Source organism: Lissotriton helveticus, chromosome 3_2, assembly GCF_964261635.1.
Source record: "Lissotriton helveticus chromosome 3_2, aLisHel1.1, whole genome shotgun sequence".
NCBI lineage: Eukaryota > Metazoa > Chordata > Amphibia > Caudata > Salamandridae > Lissotriton > Lissotriton helveticus.
The window spans coordinates 293,880,037-293,897,870 of record NC_136062.1 but is presented as its reverse complement, the minus strand read 5'-3'; the positions used below and the strand labels follow the sequence as shown (position 1 = coordinate 293,897,870).

At 45.9% G+C, this 17,834-nt stretch overlaps 1 protein-coding gene across 3 annotated transcripts in view; it reads right to left on the bottom strand.

The window, feature by feature from the left end:
* Nucleotides 1-17,834, bottom strand: part of LOC144826671 (uncharacterized) — a 201,854-nt gene that overhangs the window by 96,198 nt on the left and 87,822 nt on the right. The window contains exon 6 of one of the 3 annotated variants that reach the window (XM_078685266.1): nt 5,164-5,277. The exons of 1 other annotated variant lie outside the window; for it this stretch is intronic. In XM_078685266.1, coding sequence (XP_078541392.1) covers nt 5,164-5,277 — 114 coding nt within the window. The remainder of the gene's footprint in view (nt 1-5,163; nt 5,278-17,834) is intronic. One more of the 3 variants, XM_078685267.1, reaches the window with a different exon arrangement.

The following is a 17,834-nucleotide window of genomic DNA, read 5'->3' as shown; positions in this document are numbered from 1 at the left end:
TTTGATACGATAGGTGACCAGTTTCGGCTCAGCCAATGTATAGTTAGACATCTCGGAATTTACGTGATGCCCACTATAGGTCTAAAATGGCTGACAGCACTTACAAAGCCAGGAGAATCAACTCCTAGGTTTGTACGGGGTGTCCTGCTCAGGCAGGGCACCCTCATACATCTAACGAAGCACCCTGCCTTTAAGATTTAAAGGCCTACCTTAGGGATGGACTTATGGGTTTCAAGTGCAGTGACCTCAGATATAAGGAATCTTATATCTGTTGTGAGTGGTACTAGCACCAGCTCACACAGGCTGAAATGGCAGGCCTATAGTCACAGTTTGAGTGGTCTCTCATGGGTGGCACAATACATGCTGTAGCCCATGGGAGACCACAGGTATATCTATGTCCTGGCTATCTTAGTACCATATACTAGGAACTTAGAAGTGTACACCAGTAGTCAATTAGGAAGGTACCAAAAGTACATACCAAGTACAGTTTAAGGAGACAGCCCTACCTACCTGTTACAGAGACCCCCTTCCTATCTATGCTTCTGGAAGTGTACAAGTTCCCCCCATCGACGGGGTCCCCCTCCTCTTGGAAAGGTTTTTTTTAATTAATGTTCATTCGCTCATTAAAAATAATATCGCTTTCCACGATTTTGTCTCGGCTAGGAATCCTGCCTGGGTTTTTATAACGGAAACCTGGGCTTCGGATTCATCGGGTCCTGATCTTCTGAATGCTGTCCCGGAAGGTTATGCGCTACATAGATTTGACAGAGTTAAACGCAGAGGGGGGGGGGACTGGCGATTCTCTATCAATCCTCTCTTGTATGTCGTATAAAAATCCTCTCTGAGCCCTCTGAGTCCTTTCAGGCCATGTACTTTTGCATCTCTTCCTCCCCTTCGACATCCTTTACGGGTCTTCTTATTTATAGACCCCCGGGTCCTAGATCCAATTTTTGTCATGATTTGTTCAGAATTAAGGAACCTTTCTTTGGTAAACCTCACTTTACTATTCTAGGGGATTTAAATTTCCATCTTGACGACCTGAGTTCTAAAGACACTCTCTCTTTGACGGGCTCTCTTATGGCATGTGGTCTTCTTCAGCTGGTGACCAGCCCTACCCATTTGGCAGGGCACATCCTGGACGGGGTGTTTTCCAACGACCCCAGGCTTTCCTCTGGTCCCCCCGTACCATTGGTTTGGTCTGATCACTTGGCCGTGCCCTTAGAGCTGACTCTCTCTCTAGGACCCCTGACTTCCCAGGTTTCTCCCAATAGAATCCCTAAGATATGCCTTAGGAATATTACTAATGAGGCACTTGCCCCCCTAATAGGATCCGTGACCAATCTGGCTTCCAGAGATGCTGGTGCTGCTGCACAGGAGCTCGCTACTTCCCTCGCGAGAGCTGTTGATGTTCTAGCCCCAGCTTCCCTTCGCTACTCAGCAAGGGCTAAGCCCTCTGCCCCTTGGTTCACAGAGTCCTTGTGACTCCTGAGGCAGAAGTGTAGGAGGCAGGAGAGGAAATGGCGGAAATCCTGGGAGCCGACTGATAGAGATTGCCATAAACGGTTACTGGGAGAGTATAAGGCCACGATCATTAAGGAAAAACAGGAGTATTTCTCAAAACACACCATGTCCCTTTCCTCACCTAGGGAGCTCTTTAAGATTGTTGATTCCCTGTGCTCCTTACAGGAACCTGACCCAGTCGTAGGTTCGCAAGATCTTTGCGACAGGATCTCTGACTTCTTCCACTTTAAAATTGTGGATATTTATATTATGTTAGAAGCACAGAGAAAGACTCTTGACGATAATTCTAGTCTTATCCAAGATAGTATAGAGCCCTGGTCTAGAGAATCGGATAAGACCCTTACGGTCTTTCCCTCCTTACCTTGGAAGACCTTGACTCCTTGCTGAACAAAACGAAGTCGGGCTCTCCTGGACCCCTGCCCTTTAAAGATTCTGAGGGACTGTAAGGATACCTTGTTACCACCATTACTGGAGGTGATGAATGGTGCTATCCTTCAGGGTACCTTTCCGGCAGCCTGGAAAAAGGCGATTGTTAAGCCCCTTCTTAAAAAGTCTACTCTGGACCCAGAAAATCTTAAAAACTTTAGGCCTATCTCCCTGCTCCCTGCCAAGATGCTGGAATCTCACCTTAATTCGCATCTCACCACTTTTCTTGATTCCTCTGGTTACCTGGACCAGTCCCAACATGGGTTCAGGAAATCACACAGTACGGAATCAGCTTTAACTGTGGTGATGAATAATATCCGAACTAAGGTTGATCAAGGACAGTCCACCTTGCTAGTCCTTTTAGATCTGACGGCAGCATTTGATACCCTGTCTCCCTCGACTTTAACAACTCGTCTGAGGGAGGTAGGGTTGCAGGGTCCAGCGCTGAGTTTGCTATCTTCCTTTTTAGAAATCAGGGAACAGAGGGTGAAGCTTGGAGAGTTCCTCTCCCCTGCTAAACCGTTGCAGTGTGGGGTTCCTCAAGGGTCGGCGTTAAGTCCGACCCTGTTTAATATCTATGTGGCCCCACTTGCTAGGTTAGTTAAATCGCAGGGGATGGAGGTTGTATCATACGCAGAGGATACACAGATTATGGTGTCCCTGACCCATTCGGTCAGCACCACTGCGTCCAGCTTCAGGAACTGCATGCAAGTAGTTGCAGAATGGATGATTCGATTGAATGGTGATAAAACTGAGGTGCTGATCTTTGGTAAGGACCAGGATGTCTGGTCCAATGAGTGGTGGCCTCCCTCTTTGGGAGCTTGTCCTACACCATCGCCTTCTGCCAGGAATCTTGGTGTCATCTTTGACACCTCGCTGACTATGAACCTTCAGGTAAATCGAACTGTGGCTACCTGTTGGGGAGTCATCAGGATTCTGAGGAGAATTGTCCACTATCTCTCCCCTCAGGCACGTAAACAGACTGTAGTCGCGTTGGTGTCTTCCCGACTAGATTACTGCAACGCCCTGTATGCAGACATCAATAAGGGCGATATTCAACACCTTCAGAGCGTGCAGAACGCTGCGGCGAGATTTGTGTTGGACGCCCCCAAGTCTTTCTCTGCCACTATAGCCAGGAAGAAGCTCCATTGGCTCCCGATCCAGCAAAGAATTGTGTTTAAAATCCTATGTCTGGTTTTTGGAACGCTTCTGGCTGGACCCTCAGATGCCTTAGGCTCTCTGCTAATTTCCTACTCCCCTAGCAGGAGCCTTCGTTCCTCCAACATGAATCTTCTGTGCATCCCGCGTAGTAAGAAAGTCAGATGGGGCGGCAGGGCCTTTGCCACCGTGGCCCCCCGTTTGTGGAATGCTCTCCCCTCCGACATAAAGATACAACCCTCGTTGTCTCTCTTCAGAAAAGCATTAAAAACGTGGTGCTTTATTAAGGCTTATCAATAAGCTTGCTATGTGGACATTCTGTGGGTTAGGTGCCTTGACGCCCTTTGGGCTAAGTAGTGCAATACAAGACGGATTTCATTCATTCATTCACAGTGACTGGGATCCTGATTAGCAGGATCCCAGTAAGACTAGCCAGAAAAACAGCATGACAGCAGAAAAAAGTGGGGGTGACCATGAAAGCAGTTCCTACTTTCCTACAGTATGGCAGAAGGAAAAACACTTTTGAGATCGATAAACAGTGGTCACCAATTGCTATTAATGTGCAACCCACTATAAGAAATGCTTCCCATCATCAGAAAATACAACCAGACTCGGGAAGAACAGAAGACGAAGAACCTGTGGTTGTACCTGCCTGCTGCATCTGCTCTCCCTTGTACGCACAGATTGATTCTCAAGAGCTAGACCATCTAAGATTCTGTTGCCCCATGGCCATGTTTATTTATTTTGAAGTTTTATGAAGCATTTTGATGTTTGCTGTTGATGAACCCAGGTTTCTGCTTATCATTATAGCAGGGTGCACGTTTTTATGAGGCATTCTCATCTTTTCCTAATTTGTCCCACTCAGTTAATTTTTTACCAGAGGAAAAGAAACTGAAGAAATTCAAGCTCCATAATTATGTCTAAGTCCGAATGTAAAACTTAAAAGCAGGAATAGGCAGCAAAGTCATCCCAGCAGCAAAAAAGCTTGGCAGCTAAATTTTTCAAGCTTGTCCACTTGGAGATTTTAGCACAAGTTAAAGCTTCAGCAATATTCTGCATCCAACTTCATAGGAACCTGTCGGGCTATAGTACCTTGCCTCACCCTGCTGGACCACTAGATTTGCACAAAATGTTATAAGTCAGAAGGTAAAGTTACTGACACTGATGTTTCCCTTGGCTATGAATGATCTGTGCTTTAGCACAGTCAGCATGAAAAGAAGCATAATACCCAGTCACCTGTGCCCCTTCGCTGACAATGGCACTTGTGTTTTCTTGGTGCTTTTTAAACTTTAAACATTCACACCTCCTGGTACCTTAATCTGATTTCGATCATTGTGATTCTTTTTTCCCCTAAATTTATTTGGGGATGTTCTTTTGTTTTGTGGTTGCTTTGACACATTTCTGCTGCTTTGTGTCATTGCTACCAGGGGTTAAGTCCGGGCTTTCTCATTGTAACTGTGTTTTACCTAAATAGGCATTGGATTCCTAACCAGATTGAGACTTCGCCAACTTAAGTACTAAGAAATTGATGATGTAATAGGAATTAAAGTGTAGCTAATAGAACTAGTAACTAACAAGTTTTGTACTAGCCTCAGTTCATGACTGACAGAGGAATGGCCTCATGTGAAGAGGAGTGGGTGTTATGGCATCTAGCACGGCACATTTTTGTGTGTTTTAAGTGGGGTGGGATCCAAGTATGTTTTGTATTATTGACATGACGCTAATGTGGTTTCTATTGGCAGAGCTGAACACTTGGCACGTTTAGAATTTCGCACACCACATGTCTTTTAAATTGGGGGCCAGTCTGTCACCATGTCTTATATGAAACATACTTTTTAAAATTACCCTGATCAAGATAGAACAGGTCACCACTGGGTAGACCTCATTTTGCTTCTTTTATATAGTCGCTGCACTCGTTGTGCCCTGCACAAACCTAATTAGACCCAGCCATGATATCTAATCCCATAAAGGAAGCTCTTTTTAAGTACCATATTCAATTGGTACAGGTCTTAATCCCTTGTGCAAATCAGAACCCGGAGATCACCACTATGTCCTCACCTGTTGTGTCATCAAGATGACGGCTCTTTCCTGAGTTCTGTACATTGTAGGAATAGCCCCGTGCTTCTCCTTTAATTCCAAATGAAACTTCTTCTGTGAAAACTGCTTGTTCTTCTGAAAAGAAGATAATTAAATCACATACGTATTTACACAGAATCATGCACTTGGAATTGGTGCCATCAGACCACTCTGCACAGGGGCTCAAACAACCAACATATTAAATAATTTGTTGAATTACCACACTACGGTTAAATAGACTTTGGTGCATTAGACAAAAATGCAACCAAGATATTTTTGAAAACAGTGTAATCAGCAAAGGTCAGTAGTTGATAGGAAAGACAATTTCTGTAAAGAGTGGATGTAAAAGAAAGATTTTTAACTGTAAGAGTTGAATAACTTTGGACGCTATGTAATGTGTCTCACAAAGTATTTAAATGTGCCAGCAGTGTGCCCAGTACTGTTACACTTGATTCTATGACTTGACAGGGCATGAAGCCCTTTGTTTTCCTGCCATTAACAAGGAATTTGCAATATCGAACAGGTCTAGTTGGGCAGGTGATAACTAGAGGTAGACAACAAAGGGGAAGTCGAGGTGCTACAAGTGGTGAGGCTATTATTGTAGCCTTTTATGACACATAGGCCTATTTGGAACACAAATACATTTGCAAGTTGCCCCTACACATGCCTCAGATATGCTCAATGTATTACAAAGTTTAGCCTTTGTAACTTTATTAAATACATTGTAATGGAATGTACACATAAGAGTCCACCTACTCATTTCTGCCATTTGTGGTCTACTTTTCTGCAGATGTGAATGGGGGCATTAGTGTTTTAAGGGGGAAGGTAAATGATTATTTTGCAATTGAGTATTTTCTTCTGCTTTCTTCACTATTTATACACATCCAATGAACATGCAAACATTTCAGAATCCCTTTTAGTAATACAAACTCTCCCTTTTCCAACCAGGTAATACAATGCACTACCCCATGCCTCTTAATTTAGCCAGGCTACGGATATATTTTGGATACTAGGCACTAGTGGTAAGTATTTAGTATGGCAGCGTGGGGCCAATTCTGGGCATTGAGACTTTGAGGGCTTGCTAACTATCCAGGTATTGCTGATGTTGTCGTCGTTGTTCTTGGTTATTGGTCTGCAGAGGTCCTGGAAAGCAGTGATATCAACATTCTCCTCTAAATGCCACCAAGTGCTTTATTTGATGCTCTCCTCACTGCTGCCTCACTCTCTTGATGTTGTCCTACTAAAGATCAGATTCTCGGTTTTAATCTCTTTTAAGCATTCCTGAGAAGAATTCATGAACCCTTCCCAGAGGTTTTCAACTACACTCTGTTGCTTTTTAGCTAGATTTGCGCTGGAAAAAAACACTTAAAAACATCTGTCTGTATCCCATTTATCACCTCTGACCCCAAATGTTTTCCTTTTTGCTCTACTGTGACAGTTCATCCATTATTCTCAGGGCATCTATGGGTATTCAATCCGGAAGCCTTGATACAACATTTGGACTAATGGGTCTGTGATCTATCAGTGACCTCTTGTAGAGAGGACAGTAGCTGTAGTTGATAAAGGGAAGGAAATATTGTCATCAACTGATCCCTCAAGCAGGTTAATTTAGGATTTAATGCTGACGTTAACTGAGACATGCTTATATTTATAGCTCATTTTGATAAGCTTAGGCTGGAAGGGAAACCTGCTCTGCTACCTGCGTTCCTTCTTATTCAGGTGCCCAGACATCTTAGCAATTGTTACAATTCAAACGACCTTTCTCTTCTGAAGATCAGGTTGGCAGGTGGCAAGGACTCTGGAATTAAGGGTTTTCCTGACAATCCCATGCTGTATTCTCGTGCAGCTCCTACCAACTGTGAGACTACAGGACCATATCAACTGTGGCTTGTTCCCTTCAGGACAGGCAGATGACTGACAGTGAACTCTTGATAGGCAGAATACACCCTAATGTGCATTGCCACTCTGAAGAACGAAGAATTGGAGGCACGTTACCGGAGGAACAACGCCCATATTCAAGGTTTTTCTGAAATTACAAACATGTGCCATGAAGATGCGTTTGTGGAGTCTCTACTTCTTGAACTTTTCCACCACACCAGCTTCTCCCAAACACTCGCTGTGGAACGTGCGCATGGATCCCTTCGCCCTAACCCGCCCATGGGCACCCCACCAAGACCATTGCTTGCTAGTAAATTGAATTATAAAGACAGAAACACTGTGCCCCAATTGGCACGCAAGAAGGGCCTATACATTATCAAGGGTCTACACTTTAATTTTGCCTAGATTTTAGCCCCCACGGTGTAGAAAGACCAGCGCAACTTCTCCGTTCTCACTCCGCAAGTTAGGCCTAAAATACACCATGCTTTATCCGGCGGGCTCCTAGCTGGGGTCTTTGACACCTCGTCCGATGTGGTGACTTTCTGCAAGCATTATAACGTCGACACCTCGAACTCTCAGCAGAATTCTCCTGAACATACACACTCTCCATGCCCATTGAATCCACCCCTGCTGATTGATAGTGCAGTGGACTACACTGGGATCAATGTTCCTCTTCATCACCAAAGGTTCTGGGAGTATTGGAACATACACTTGGCTGATCCTATCGGTCGTCAAATGCCACCTTTCTGAAAATTTCTACAAACGTTTCTGGCTGTTGCGTGATCCACGCCAGTTCTGCAACTACTAGTCAGTTATGTACTGCAACGTCCGAGGCGTTGCCTGCCCCCAATGGTGTACACCGACCTGTTACATCTGAGATTGTTTATTTTTTTGACTTATGTGTTAGGGATTCGCTGGATGGTTTTACGTCTAGTGTGGGTGGGGAGCAGGGTTCTAGTTATTTCAGTTTGTCATAGTATGGTTTGTTTGTTTGTTTGTTTTTGCAACTCAAATGCTTACTGGACTGCACATCATCTTGGTTCGCACTATCATGCCTAACATTACTGTATGCCACCTCATGACACTCAAAAGGGGAATAGATATTTCTTTTATTTCCTGAAATATCCCAGGACTTAACAACCTATGTAAGGACTTACAAATCCTTGCATATTTGTCACAACATGGTGTTAAGCTATCCTTTCTCTAGGAGACCTACCTTCCACCCCAGGCCTCCAAGCCATTTGTGCATACGTGGGGCGCACATTGATACCTTTCAAGTTACAGCACCTACTTGCGAGTGGTCTGCATCCTTATACATAAGAGCACCCATTTCACTCTCCATACCTGCTAGGAGGACACGGAAGGCCTCCACATTTTACTGTACCACTCATTGGCAGGCAGAGATGCCCTGTTGGTCAACATCTACATCCTCAATATCGACTCCACTGAATTTTTTTAACCCATATATACACACATAGGGCTAACGGAAGCCGAACAACTGATTATAGGTGACAATTTCAACTTAGTGCTCAATCCCACAGCTGACTATACTAGCACGCTACTGGGTCGCAAACCGAATCCCAGGATGACCCTCCACCAAATCCTAGACCTCACAGATATTTGGTGCATTCATCATCGCACCACTAAATACTATACATTTTATTACTCTCTTCACAGAGTATGGACACAACTAGTTCACTGGCAAGTGTCTGCCAATGTTTCTGCCAATGTTTCTCTATGTGATGTCCAACACTTTATCAGATCACTGTCCAGTGGTCCCAAGCCTCGGTGTTCCCGGTAGGTTTACCCTCTGGCCCCCCTGGCACTTCCTGAGTGAGGGCCTACATGATGAAGATTTTCTCTTTGAATTGCATGACGCTGCTATTAAATATTTTGTCCTTAACCCTTTAACCGTGGCGGAAATTCTGCCGCAGTGTGGGTGATTTATGGCGTGGGCCCCCGGCCGTCCTCCGCACACGCCCACCGTGACGTCGGACGGCCGGCGGCCGGCCGACGCACGCAAAGGGTTAATGTAGGCACAGTATCATCCCAGGCCACTCTTTGTGAGGCCTTTATAGCCTATATATGTGGAGTCTGTATTTCTAAACACCCATCAATTACATGCCCATTTGACTTTACTGACTGAATTCCATGACCTTGCTGACTGGGATGTAAAATACATGGGGAAACATGCCACGGCTCAGGGTTGCAGCGAAGGGGAAAGACGGGGCGCACACTCGCTTGTCTACTTCAACCCAATCACCTCAACAGGTTTATTACTGAACTCCACACACCAACAGGAATGACAATTACAAGTGGTGAGGATGCATCCTCTCGGAATTACAACAGTGCTACACACAACTTTACAATTCTCGTATCTTTGGAGCAGAAACTGATATTCAAAAATACCTTGCAGAAGCGGCTATGTTTTGGATTTCAGAAGACCAGCATAGCTTCCTGGCCGAACCCATCTCGAATGACAAAATAATACATGCAGTAGTCACTATGGATGGCACCAAGGCCCTCTGCCTCAATTGAGCAATTTACAAAACATACAAACACCTTCTCACCCCACATCTGCATTCTCTGTACGCGGATGCTATAACTACAGTTTCCCTCCCTCCCACCCTGTGCGATGCTGTGCTGACATTACTACTGAAACCCGGCAAAGATCCCCATCTATGCTCTTCCTATAGACCATTATCTCTCCTTAATATGCACAATAAAATGTTGCCACGGCCATGGCCACTCGACTCTCACTGTTAACGGAACAAATCATCTCTCCAGTGCAATCAGGATTTATTCACTATATGTCTACCTCTTTTAACCTCAGAACCATCTTCTCTGTTTTAAACAGGATCTCCCTGACGACCCCTGCAGTGCTACTTGACACTGAAAAAGCATTTGCCTCCTTAGAGCGGGCGATTCTAAGCGCAGTATTGGAGAAGCTTGATCGTCCTCCTGTTTTTATATCCTAGTTATGCTCCTTTATACAGACCCCATGCATGTTTTTGGATTAATGGATTTCTTTCTGCCTCCAGAGGTACTAGACAGGGCTGCCCCCTTTCACCTCTCCTTTTTAAAATCGATATGAACCTTCTGGTCCACCACCTTTAGGAACAGCACCTGCACCACTGTGGACTTCAACTTTAAAACAGCCCACTCCTAGCATCACTTTATGCTGATGATATTTTATTATTCATCTGGTAACCCACCGAGAACCTTCCCCTATTGATTTGGGATATTGTGCGTTTTGATAGCCTCTTGGGCCTGCACATACATTGGGCCAAATCTGAACTTTTTCCCTTGACCACAGGCACATCTCCGGTAGATTTTGAATACCCCCTGACCCTTACCACAGACTCTACCAAATACCTAAGCATTTATTTATATCCAGAAAAAGACCTAATAATATGACTTAATTATGGCCCGCCATGGACAGACTCGCCTCCCAAGTACAACTCTGGATAGGCATCCCGCTCTCCATGACCGGGACGAGTGGCAATAACCAAGATGGTGATACTTCCTCAGTTCTTATACATGTTTTTGAACATCCCCATTCCACTCACTCAATGTTTCTGTCCCACACTGCGCAGCCTCCTATTACGACTGGTCTGGGCCCAAATCCAATGGAACACTCTGACTCTTCTTTATGAGTGCGGCGGGCTCAGTGTCCCCAACATCTGTCTTTATAACCTGGTTGCACAGTGTCAATATTCCCATTTCTGGTACCACCCAGATGCCTGCATACCTTACCTCAAACCCAAACAGGATCAGGCAGGACAGCAGCCCCTCTCTTCTCTTTTTCCATTAAGTATCCCCATTGATCCAACCGATATACAGACCCTATCTACCACCTGCTGGGCCTGGAAGAAACTACATCGCTTCCTCAGGAATGGTATCCTATATTCCCCTGCTATTCCGTTATTAATCAACCCATGGCTCCGCCTCTCCCAGGAAAAACTTGTTAAGCAAACCCTATCATGCCATGGACTTCATACTTTCAGCGACATCTTTCCTGATGGGCATATCATTAAACATGCAGATGACATTCGCTTTAAACAGGGCACGTACATGGATCATTTCATATTTCAAAGGTTACACAACACCCTCCGTTCATGTATACCTATATATCTTCTTGCACAGGATGAGTTCTCACCCCTTATACTCATCATCTCAAGCGATAATGGTGGTCACTTGACTTCCAGATTATATTGCTCTTGCCTGGCTATGAAACCAGACTCCACCAAACACAGAGAGAGTTTTGGTGCCAGGATTTTGGATACCCCTTGCATGATCAGGTGTGGGCTTATTGCTGCTCTCAAACAAAAATGGTACTATCAACCTCCGACACAAACTCCTACACTTTAAGTTCCATACATCTATCCCATAGACATCGCCACATTCAATCCTACACATTCTTCTTATTGCATTAAATGGCTGGCCCGGTGCCGATTTTGAGCATCTTACCTGGTCCTCCCCTGCCATCAGCAGTTACTGGATCACCATTTTTTCCCTTCTTTCCACAATGAAGGGTGTCATGCTCCAACCTGACCCAGCTATGGAGTTACTGGGCAACACCCATCATCATCCTAAATTCATCCGCAGATTTATTTCTATAGCGCTCTTACTGGCTAAACGGGAAATCGCCCTTCACTGGGGTAGTAAACACTTCCCCACAGAGAAGGCCTGGCTTAAATCTATGTCTTGTTGTGACAAGATTACTAATGACTATGTGCAACTTCAACCCCTTATGTCTAGACCTAGTGATATTTGGCAACCCCTTTGCACTTATCTACTCTCACTGGAGTCAAGCGATTCAGAAAAAGACTCTCATTTTACACATTATGCATAATTTATCTCATGCCCATGGATATTTATGTATTTATTTATTTATTATTTATTAACAGTTTTATATAGCGCGGACGTGACCCGTGGGTATCAGAGCGCTTAACATCATGTGGTATAGATTACAAATGCAGTGTACATAGAGCAGTAAGACGTGCTGACTTAGTAATGGCGATTTATACATAGTAGTTATAGGCTAATATCTTGAAAAGCAACATGTATGGATTGAATTAAGACCCGAGTTAAAAATTTCATTTAACCTGCTGTGTTTTGTATATTATCGATATTCAAGCCTTCCCCATCCGCTCTCCTTATTGTCAGGTCATTATGTTATTGTTCTTCATTCCTCGTCATCCAGGTACTGATGTAAACTCTGTAATTGCAAACCGCCTATTTTGTGACATCTCCTGTAATGTGTTTTGTTTGTTTTATATGTTACTCTAGAGAAAACTTAATAAATAAAACAGGTTTTTTTTAAAGACAGGATTGGGTGGAAAATAGCACAAGCAACTCATAGATGCAGATGTGATCAACAGTTGCAGCCTGCAGATTTGTGAAAATGTCAAAGGCATTAAGGCATTAAGGAGCAAAACATATTTGGTAGCCACTACACTAGGGAAAAACGTTTCCTGGGAAATGTACATTGTCAAGAATACATCCATTAAGAATGTTTTTATGGAGAGAGAGAGAGAGAACACCCCCATCCTCAGCCTTCACAACTTGGCATCCATTACAGGAATACCCATCATCAGTGTAACTGTTGGCCTATCTCACAATGGGGCGCAGCAGTGATCTGCATAACTCCTTTATTATTTCTACACTGCCAAACTAGAAAGGTCGCTTGCAGCACACTGTGCCTGCCGTATTGGGAAAAATCTGCACTAGCATCACAAGCCAGAAGCACTTCCTTTTCAAGTGCCAGAAGGTATCTTCACCTTTAGAAAGCCCTTCGACTCCGTTACATCGCTTTCCTGCTCTTATCTGGGTAGATTTATTTGATATCTAATTTAGATGTTTAAGCCCAGGTATTGTGGCTTTCTGATAGATACCTTTAACCCTAATCGTCGATTTAACTTTTGAATACACACAGACGCCAGCATGGATCCCGAAACTTCACAGCAGAGCTCCTACTTGCTGGCACGTGGCACTGTGCGGCTCGACATGCCTTTCTTTTCGTAGACTCTGATGGGGATCTGGAGCTCCACTACAATGTTTAAGGGTCTCTTCCAATGACACCTAAACATTTCTACAGTGTGCTAAGATAAGATGAAGCCTCCAAAAACTACAGGCTTAAAACAGTGCCACAACTTTAGGAAGCAAATATCGGTCATGTACCTGTGCGAGGTGTGTTTCTAGTGCCAGGGCTCCAGCCATGGTTCTAAGTGTTATACCTTTATACACTTGTAGGTGATCCAGGACCAAGGGTCGAAGCTCTATTTCCCCGAACACAAGAGAGCATGATTGAAGCACAAGAATATGATCTTACTTTAAGTCACAAGCTAGGTCATGGTCACATGGTCGCTCCTGCAGACAGTTCACTTCCCGCTCAAAGTCCCCAGGTAAGATTAACTCTAATTACAAATACAATAAAAAAGATAAAATGCAACACAACTTACGCTACTACCAAAAAGAGGGCGCAAGAGATTCAAGATGAAAATCGCTCCTATTCGATATATCTGATTTCAGAGCTTATTCCCCAGTTGATCCTAGTGCACCCTGAGTTTCCTGGTTCGTCGATGACTCCGCAGCAGATTGTGGCCTTCAGGGTAGCCATGTTGCAAATTTGTGGGGCCATACTTCCCCATCTGGAACGCCTTTTGGTTCCATGGAGCCTCAGGGGCTTCAAGCTGGATTACTGTTGGTGAATCCTCCCCTGACACTATCTCTTTCCTTGGGACCTGCTCCTAGGCCTGTACAGGCTCCGGCACAATCTTCAGCACACTGCCCTAACACTGTCCCCCGACAGACAATCGGCAGCAGACACCTGTCAGGTCCCAAACAGATGTTACGCTCTGAGATGACAAATGTGCAACTGTTTGTCATTCAGCTAGATTCTAACCGGAGACCTCTACCACGATGCAGTTACCAACAGTGCGAACAGTGCGAAAAGAGGCTCCATTCTTCTTTTGTCAGGGACACCGTGCAGGATCCAAGTACGGTCCCTCAGAAAAATGATGCTCTGACTCTTTCTTATTAGACTGATGAGGCATTCAACCGAGATGAACAAAATATCAGTGGGTTGGACACAACCCCTTGAAACTGAGCTTGACACCCCACATGGTCCACCAACGGTAGAAAGTGCCTTGTTTGTACAAGTGGTCAGGAGGGCAGCTGAGGTGCTAAACTTGCAGTTGCCCTTCATCTAAACAAATTCAAATGTTCTTTCAGCCGGAGTTTATGACCACTGGGCTATTATTGCATTTTAATAATGTCCTTATGGACACACAAGGGCTCATCAGGTGGTGGCAGCTCCTGTGGCTCTTTGGGGTGCGCAGTGCTCCTGAGAACAGCTGCGCTGGCTTGTGATAATTTCTTTTATTGTGTGTGCGCAGTGATCGATACTGCCATAACTTTTTAACTACTTTTACTTGTTTGTTCTAAATTCTGCCTAAACAGTGTAGTTATTTTTTTCCTTTGCTTGACAGCACTGTAACTTGTGGCATTTACTTACCTGTCCGCCCCTTCTGCTCCGGTCCCGCGCGGCTCACAGTGCCGATCGCGTGGAGGGCAGCGTCTTCACCGCGGCTTCCTGTGCCGGCCGGTCGAAGGGTGGGGCGCCATCTTGGGAGTAGCCGGAAGGGCGCGCATACTGCAGGCAGCGGTCTAGCGGCCCGAGGCTGTCTCCTACAAAACGCGCATGTGCTACCGGAAGCGCAGCGGACGGGCGCTGCGGGCACGACTTGTACGCGCCGTAGGTGCGCCTAAGGTAAGCCCGTCTGCGCCCGTCCGCGGCCGGACGGGGCATGGGGCATGTCACTCTGCCCATTTTATTAAATACTCCTCTATCGATCTGCTCGATCTGCATGCCCCCTTGCCTCTCGCCCTGACTGCCCGGTCGCAGCTTGATCAACTGGGTTTGGGTCACGCCCGAGAAGTTTTTCCTGAGCTTGATGCTTGCTTGGCTTCTCTCCCTCATCGGTCCACTATTTGCCCCCCTCCCGTCAAGCCACCCCTCAACCTCGAGCTCAAAGTGAGCTACCTTAATACCCGCTCACTAGCAAAATATCAGACGGAAATTTTTGACCTTCTAGAGGCCGATAGTCCCGATATATTGTTTATAACGGAAACCTGGCTACATGATGGATCCTCTCCCGACATTCTGGCAGCCATTCCGCCTGGCTATTATATCATTCAAGCCAATAGGGCCTCTGGCAAATCCGGGGGGGAGTGGCAGCCATCATTAAGCTTCCTACCAGATTTTCCGTTCTTACTGTACCCTGTATTCCTCAGGTTGACTGCTTAGCACTTAGGTTGGAATCCTCAGTGTCACCCCTTATTTGTGTCTTAGTTTATCGCCCTCCTCAATCCATGCCTGATTTTCCGACTATGTTCGGAGACCTATTGTCTCAGGTAGTTATCAATAATTCTAAAATCCTAGTCCTTGGAGACTTCAATTACTGGCCCCTGGACGAGAAGGAGAGCGTGTGCTCTGCGGCCTTTTCTGATCTTTTATGTGGCCTGAATTGTTGTCAACATATTAACACTGCCACGCACACAAAAGGCCACATACTGGACCAGGTTTGGACTTCTAATTTAGAGATCTCGGCCCCCCTTATACTGCCTTGTGCATGGTCTGATACTCCCTTGTTTCTTTTTCCTTTAAAGCCCCTATTTGCCCCAGTAGGCCTCTGGAGGCGAACTTCTCGGCCCGGAACTGGAATAGAGCTGATATTAGCCAATTCGTCGACTTACTCAGCACCTCCCTTCCCCCCAAATCCAACTCAATAGATACTCAAGCTTCTGACTTAACCCGCTGGCTCGAATCGGCCAGCGATATGGTTGCCCCCCTCAAACGGGTCAAAGTTAGGCGCCCTCATGACGCTCAGAAATGGTTTACCGAGGACCTTAAAGTTTTAAAACTCGGACTTAGACAAGCTGAGCGCCGTTGGTGTAGAAATTATGCCCCTGAAGCTAGGTTAGAGTTCTCAACTTTACTTAAAGTGTACAAGTCTTCCATTGTGTTAGCCAAAACCCTATATTTTTCCAACAGAATTGTGGAGTCAGCTAACAAAGCTAAATACATTTTTTCGATTGTGAAGGAACTGTCTCACCCAGACAGGGTCTCCATTAAACCTCTCCCTTCACAGGGGCTTTGCGACTCTCTTAATCACTTTTTTGTTGAAAAGATTGAAAAAATCAAAAACAGCATTTCGGTGTCGCCCTTATCAGACTCTCCCGGGTCCCTCGCTGACTCCCTCAACCCCCCACTCTCTCACTCAGATCCCCCTCATTCTGGAGGCGGACTTCTCCGCTCTTCTACGCAAAGTCACCTCAGGGTCTCCCACTGATTGCTGCCCTCCCAAGATCCTACGCGAGGCCTTCATTGCTTGTCCAGCCCCCCCCCCGCCCCCCCCCCCCTTGGCACTCCTGAATAATTCCCTCACTCTTGGCCTAGTCTCTAGCTCATTTAAGGCAGCCGAGGTAGTGCCTATTTTAAAGAAACCTACAGCCGATCCCACGATCATGAGCAACTTCCGCCCTATCTCCCTCCTTCCCTACCTCAGTAAGGTGCTCGAGTCTCACGTCACTAACATCTTGAGCTCGTTTGTTGAGCAGTCTCATTTTCTTGACTCTCAACAGGCCGGGTTTAGACCCGCCCACTCTACAGAGATGGTCATACTCTCTGTCATGGAAGAACTGCGTAGGGGGGCCGACTCCAACATCAGTCAGGCCATCGTGCTCCTGGATTTGTCGGCCGCCTTTGACACGGTCGACCATGTCATCTTGGTCGACCGTGTCAGCCAGGCTGGCATCAGGGGCACTGCCCTGGACTGGGTTCGCTCATTTCTCACCAGCTGCCAACAAGCGGTCCAGCTTTCCCAGTTCTCCGCTGACAGGATGGGGCTGACCTGTGGCGTGCCGCAGGGCTCTTCTTTATCCCCGCTCCTTTTTAATTTATACCTTACCCCCCTGATCTGGTCTCTCCGAGATAGGAATGTCACCGCGTTTAATTACGCGGATGACATCCAGTTGGTCTTCAACATCGACCCCTCGGACCAGTCGGTCTCAGATTTTCAAGCCACCCTTTGTCACATCAGCAACTGGATGGGGGCAAATCACCTTAAGCTTAACCCCGACAAGACCGAACTGGTTCTTGTCGGGGGCCCCTCCAACCCTTGGAATTTCAATTTCTGGCCTGCTAGCTTGGGTCTCCCCCCTCGTCCAGTTGACTCAGCCAAAAGTCTGGGGGTTATCATCAGTAAAGATCTCTCGATGAAGCCCCAGATAAATGCCACTGTCTCTTCTTGTTTTCTCCAACTGCGCAAAATTCGGAAAATCGCGCGGTTTCTTACCACCGAGGCTCTTACCTTAGCCCTTTTGGCGTTAGTCGTCTCTAGGCTCGACTACGCCAATTCCTTGTACATAGGCATCCCAGATTATCAACTTAAACGTTTGCAGCTTGTTCAGAATCAGGTGGCATGCCTCATCTTCCATCAACCGAGGCACCATCACGTCCGCCCCCTGCTAAGAACTTTGCACTGGCTCCCTGTTTCTGAACGCTGCAAATTCAAGCTGGGCTGCCTTGTTTTTAAATCTCCGGGTGGCTTAGGTCCTACCTTTATCTCTTCTCTCATTCATCCTTATGTCCCCTCTCGCAATCTTCGCTCGGCTCAGTCGGCTTTACTCAAAATCCCGAGAGTCAAGCGTAAGAAATGGGGAGGTTTAAGATTCTCATTCCTTGCTCCATCTTTTTGGAATGCCCTCCC